The 6,252-nt window shown below is 48.2% G+C and overlaps 1 protein-coding gene across 3 annotated transcripts in view; it reads right to left on the bottom strand.

Moving 5' to 3' along the window:
- Positions 1 to 24: 24 nt before the first annotated feature.
- Hmgxb3 (HMG-box containing 3) overlaps positions 25 to 6,252 on the bottom strand; it is a 62,681-nt gene continuing 56,453 nt past the window's right edge. For all 3 annotated transcript variants that reach the window (XM_042692211.1, XM_042692210.1, XM_042692209.1), the window contains 4 exons: positions 5,303 to 5,436; positions 4,442 to 4,558; positions 3,391 to 3,600; positions 25 to 1,435 (listed from right to left, as the gene is read on the bottom strand). In XM_042692211.1, coding sequence (XP_042548145.1) covers positions 968 to 1,435; positions 3,391 to 3,600; positions 4,442 to 4,558; positions 5,303 to 5,436 — 929 coding nt within the window. In that variant the 3' untranslated portion in view covers positions 25 to 967. The remainder of the gene's footprint in view (positions 1,436 to 3,390; positions 3,601 to 4,441; positions 4,559 to 5,302; positions 5,437 to 6,252) is intronic.

Genomic DNA, 6,252 nt, shown 5'->3' with positions numbered 1-6,252 from the left:
AGAACTGGCTCTTGTGTCATCAAAACCAGATAATTTAATAAACTTTATTCTCATGGGGGCAGGAGGAAAGGGGGAAAAAAGCCACCTACTCCACTCCGCTCAATAAATTAAATAACATTCGGCCAGTTCCTGGGCCCTAGCAAACCATGGGCACTTGAGCCAGTCCTGCTGTTTCCTTTCAGCCCTGTCTGCTTCCCCTTCACAGAAGGGAGTTTTTCTACTGTTGCCAGGTTATGTCACAACCATGGGCCACATCCCCAATGTGGTGAGGGTCCCAGGGTCCAGAGAATGCAGGGCGCAGCAGCAGTGGCCAGGGAAAGGAGGAAGGGGGTAATCTTCCCTAAAGCTCAGGGCAGAGGATAGTTAGTCCAAGAAGACAGCTGTGGCTGACTGTTCCACCTCTCCTCAGCTTCTCCCAGAAGTGGGTGCAAAGAGATGTAGACAAAAACGTACTCCTCTTTGGGGAGCAGTCAAGAACCCAAAGGGACCTCTGGAGTGAATGAGGCCATAGAGGCCCTAGTCAAAGGCAATAGGCTAAGGAGCTAATGTGGCTGGAGACTGGGAGCAGGGAGTACCTACCTGATGGGAAGGGCAAGCTCAGAGTCCTCCCTGACCTGCCCACTTGGTGCCATCTCCTGCCTAGCCTGCCCCAGGCCTTCCTCTCTGACCCACAGTACACCCAAGGAACCAGCTATCTGTCTCCCTCCCTCCCCTAAACACATTGTATCCCTTATATGCTCTCTTGGGGCTAGACAGGGGGTTCCTGGCATCTGCCCTGAGCCCTGGAGAGTTGAGAAGCAAAGACCCTGAGCCCTGCTACGCTCAGGAAATGGAAGCTCTTTGGTCAGTCCCAGCAGTCAGAGGCCCTTTCCCACCAGTGACTGCTTCTGCAGGTTCCTGGATAGGGATGCCTTGGGCAAGGGCCATATTATGGCTTGAGATGGTGCAGTCTAAGTGACAGCCTGGCTTACTTAGTTGCGGTGGCCACCTCCTCTTCTCCACCCTCCTCCTCTGTCTCTGTCTTGATCTGAGCAACCCCAAGGCGGTAAAGGGTATCACGAATGACCACCTCGCCTGGCTGGCAGCTCTGGACTATGTCATGGATCTGTCGGTTGACAATCTCACGGCTGGTGAGGAAGTCTATGAGGCGATTGTAGAGGTAATAGTGGGTGGCATTGTCAAAGGCAATGGGCCGCTGGCGGACACTGTTTGGCTTGCTGTCCACAGTAGAGGCCAGGATGCTTGTATAGGGTGCCAGCTCAGGACACAGAGACAAGGAGTGATGTCCAGCACTGGGGTCACTGGGACTGGGCTGTGTGCCTGCATGAACAATACGTCGTGTGGGAGTCTTGGTGACTGGGTGCTGGATTGAGTGCTCAGCCTCTACCACATCCACAGAATAATGCTGGTCCAAGAGCTCAGGGCAGGACACACTCTAGAAGAGAGATGCAAAGTCTTTTTTACAAGAGGGAACAACACAGGTAGGACCTGTGTGGTGGGTGAGAGAAAACGCCATGGCGTCAGCCAGTCCTGCTCATATCCCAGCGTCCCTATGACTCCAGCCCCCGATACACCCCTCCCCCTTGCATCCCCCCATCCCCATTTCCATTTCCTCAAAAAGAAGAGGGACAGAAAATCAGTTATGCTTAAAGCCGAAGTTGTACCTAAGCAATATAGGCAGGAGACGAGTGGGAGGAACTGGCTGTGAGGGAGGTATAGAGAGCCAGGAATGATGATAATGATGTTCCCTCCAAAGTCAAGCCAGAGGCTTTCACCTCCCACCTCCTACCTCCCACCATGTACCCTAACAAGAGTGTTAATCTTCTCTTCTACCTACTATATCAATTCCAATGCCTGCCAGCAACGGCCTTGTAGTATGCATGCCTCTGGTAAGAACTATTGCCTGGTCCAATGTACCAAGACATAAAAATAAGGGTTCTATCACTGTTCTGCTGTGCAACCCTTTCTAGGCCTTACTCTCACCTTTTAACAAAAAGGATTAAAGATTAGTGGCTGTCAGACACCAGCTGCTCACACCTGTCATTCTAACTACTCAATAGGCTGAGATCAGAGGATCGTGGTTTGAGGCCAGATCAGGCAAAAAAGTCTGTGAGCCCAAAGTGGAGCTGTGGTTCAAATGGTAGAGAGCTAGCCTTTATCAAGTCAGGTCCCAAGTTCAAGGCCCAGTGCCAACACACACATATATACTGAAGGTACACATATATTCTCTCTCTCTCTCTGAAGGTTAAAGCAGGGCTTGGTGACTCACTTCTGTATTCTAGGGAGGCTGAGATCTGGAAGACCACAGTTCAAGGCTAGTCTGGATAAAGGTTTGTTAAGACTTTCCCTGATAATCTAGACCTGGGCACAGTGGGCACATGCCTGCCATCCTAGCTATGTGGGAGCTGAGATCAGGAGGATTGTAGTTCCAGGCCAGTCTAGTCAAAAGAGTTCACAAGAGTCATTCTCAATGAAGAAGCTGATGGACTATACCTGTCATCCCAGCTATGGTGAGAATCATAAAAGGATTGTGTGTCAGATAGCCAGCAGTTTGAGTTCCTATCTTGGACCAAAAAAAAAAAAAAAAAAAGAGCAATTACAGTCCAAGGACAGCCCAAGCAAAGAAGTTCTCAAGACCCTTTTCAAGCCATAGCTGGGTAGGGTGGCATGTGCCTGTTACCTCATCATACATGGGAGGCTGAGATCGGAAGGTTCATGCTTTCACACTAGCTTGAGCAGAGATGTTCTTGAGACACCCATCTCCACCAAGGGAAGCAAGACTGGTTACTTCAGTGAAAGCTGGGCACTGGTGGTACATGTCTATAATCCTAGCTGATCTGAGGATCACAGTACATAGCCAGCCTGGGCAGCAAAGTCCATGAGACCCTCCAATTAACCATCAAAAAGCTGGAAGTGAAACTATGGCTCAAGTGGCAGAGTGCTATCCTTGAGTAATGAAACTCAGGGACAGCGCTCAGGCTTTGAGTTCAAGCACCAGGATCAACACAAAACCCAGGAAAAAATAAGTCTGGAGGTGTGGCTCAAATGGTAGAGCACCAGCCTAACTAATGCAAGGTCCTGGGTTCATACATCACCTTTCTCCTTTAAAAAAAAAAAGTGTGTGTTCCAAGGCTGGTCAAGTGGCATTCTTCTAGCTTATGTGGAAGGCAACTTTTTACTACAAGGCACCTCAGGCATACTTAATGACTTGATTTGGCCTCAAACAGTGACTAGTCCATATAAAGTTTTAGAGTAAATGTTGATTCCACTGCATCAGGACAAAATTCGGGTGGAGAAAAAGGATGCTAGAGATGGTTTCAAGTCATGTCTCGGAAGATGGTACATGGTCAGACTGAGAGATTCATTCCATTAATTTAGGTAGTCACTTACCACTGGTGGCTCTGTAGGGCTAGAGAAACAGCCCTGGTTCCTTCCCCACATTTGGCTGGTCAGCTCTGGGTAACAGAGGTCAGCACACAGGGCCACTGGAGTGGCGGTATCTACCACATAGACAGGCGGCCAGTGGCGAGAAGAGGCAAGAAGATCCACATGATCACGAGCACTTTCACCTCGAACAAGATATTTGGAGCCGCAGACCACCTGGGGGTAGATGGGAGGACCATCCAGTATGACATAGCCCAAAGACATTCCTGAGAAGCTCTGCTCTGCCCAGGGGGCCGTGAGCCTCTCAGACATAGCTCCTGTCTCATGACATGACCTCATTCCCTTTTCGGTCAGGTCGTCCTCACATACCCCAGTGAGCTAAGCCTTGGCTGAGATACCCCACTTACTCAGTACTTGTTAACAGTACTGGATTTTCCATCCATCCAGACTTCGCAGACCTACTCTGTTATGAGGTACCAACCTGTCTCAGAACTACCCTAAGATCTCCCCTGTCCATATCCTTCTACAGACACCTGATGTGATTTGTCCAGATTAAAATAGGACCATGACAATAGTACCCCAAGCCCCACTCAAAAAGTCCCTCACTACCCTCCGAATCAAACCCCTGTAGGGAATCTTGTTGTCCCTCTGTTGGGGACCACTCCTTCCTGTCTCTTTACTCCTTCCTATCTTTAAGCCTCAATCTTCTTTGGATGTTTTGTGGACAGTAGGTCTTCTTTATTACTTTCTATTCTCAAACCCTTGGTTCCTTTAGAGTCTAGTATCACAAGTCTATAATGGCCCCCACTAAAGCAGAAAGGAATGAAACACTTGTTGCTCACCCCTATACCCTTACCAGTGACCCAGAACCCATAAATGCACATTGCTCCATGACTCTGACTCCTTCTCCAGGCCCAAGGATGGCACCTGGCTCACCTGGACAGTTCCTTCCTAGGCTGCATAGCAAACAAAGTCCCAACACCCAAAGCATAGCTGGCTCATTCAGATCCTCTGTAGGCAGTTTAATATGAGCAAATTACCCCAAGTACCTCCTTACCTGATGAGGGCACATCTTGTAGATTTTACCCCCGGTGAGATGAGGTGGGGGTTGTCTAGCTCTGGCTCCATTTTGTACAGATTCATAGAGGGCCAAAAAGGAGAGGCAGAGCTGATCCTAGAAAGGAAGGACAAGATTGTGAGCACAGGAGTGGATGCCAAGGGCCAGGTCTAGTGTAGCTCAGCACACACTCACTCCAGACTCAGACAAAGGATCAACTAGGCCAGACTGGGCCTTAGAGGCCCACCAGCCCAAACTACTATAGGTTTATCTAGGGTTGGCAGGCTTCACAAGCATAGGATCACAGGCAAAGCCCAAGAGACAGACCAAGCTGCCAGACAGCCTGGAGCCTTCAACTCTTTAGAAGTCAGAGAAATCTTAAAGAAGTTAATATATGAATCTGAATTTGAAGGAAGTATATTTTCAATGGCACAGAAAAGTGAACGAAACTAGTATGTGAAGTCCCTCAACTTGTCTAGATGTATAACAACAGCTACTTCAAAAAAACCTGAAAAACAGACACTGTACATTCTTTTTAAAGCTTCATGAAATTAGTATTTATTTTAATTAAAAAAAAAAAAAACCTAGGAAAACTCAAAACATAAAGATAGCTCTTCCAAGGTCAGGTACAGTAAGGGCAGAAAGGACTCTAGGCCCACAACTTCCAACAGGACAGACTGACTAGAGGCCAGGGCCTCACATGCATGTCACAATCTGATTGTTGCTATTTTCCCAGTCCTCCCGGATGCCATCCTCACTCTCTCCAATGCAGGTGCCCCATTACAAGTGTGTTCATACCCTGCTTGGAAAGACCAAGTAGCCAGCCCACAAAGCCTATCCACTGGCACCTTATATACTCACCCTGGAGTCCTCTGCTCTATAGGGAATGCCACATTGCTTCAGCAGGTGCTGCAGTTCATGCTCACTGTAGGAGCCAAGCTCTTCAAGCTTACAGGTGCCTTCCTGGAGCAGCCTCACCAAGGCACTGCCATTGCCTACAAGAGATAACAATGCTGGTGGGAGGGGCTGTCATCAGCCACCAGAGGTAGTTTTCCACACCTGAAAATAAGAATAAAAGGGCTGGGTCTACAGGACACTAAGCAATGGAATGTAGCTCTACACTGAGAAAAGTGCATAGTAGGCCTATGACATCTAAAGATAGCTGAGTTCTGGGAATTGGAACATGCCCTGGGATACTCAAGTAGATACCCACCATACAGACATTTAAAAAAAAAAAAACAACACACAAAAACTCTAAAAGTAGCTGGGTGCCAATAGCTCATACCTCCTCGCTACTCAGGAGGCTGAGATCTGAGGATTGTAGTTTAAAACCAGCCTGGAAAGCAAAGTCTATGAGATTCTCATCTCCAATTAACTATCAAAAATGTGGAAGTGGAACTGTGGCTGAAGTGGTAGAATGCTAGCCTTGAGCACAAAAGTTCAGGGACAGTGCCCAGGCCCTGAGTTTAAGCCCCAGATCAGCCCGCGCGCGTGCGCGCGCGCGCACACACACACACACACACCAACTCTCCCCCCACTAAAATGGGTTAATGTTACACACACACACACACACACACACACCAACTCTCCCCCCACTAAAATGGGTTAATGTTACACACACACACACACACACCAACTCTCCCCCCACTAAAATGGGTTAATGTTTAGTCTTCTGTTTTTGAGAACTAAGAGCTCAGATGCTCAATATACCTGCAACAAGAGAGGCAGTAGGTATCATTTTAAAATGCCCTCTTTAAACTATGCTCCTGAACCTGACTAACCAGAGAAGTTACTGTATAGGGGACCTAAAA

Source organism: Dipodomys spectabilis, unplaced genomic scaffold (assembly GCF_019054845.1).
Source record: "Dipodomys spectabilis isolate Male_0828 unplaced genomic scaffold, ASM1905484v1 ptg000147l, whole genome shotgun sequence".
In the NCBI taxonomy this organism is placed as follows: Eukaryota; Metazoa; Chordata; class Mammalia; order Rodentia; family Heteromyidae; genus Dipodomys; species Dipodomys spectabilis.
This window is presented reverse-complemented; position numbering and strand designations above follow the sequence as displayed.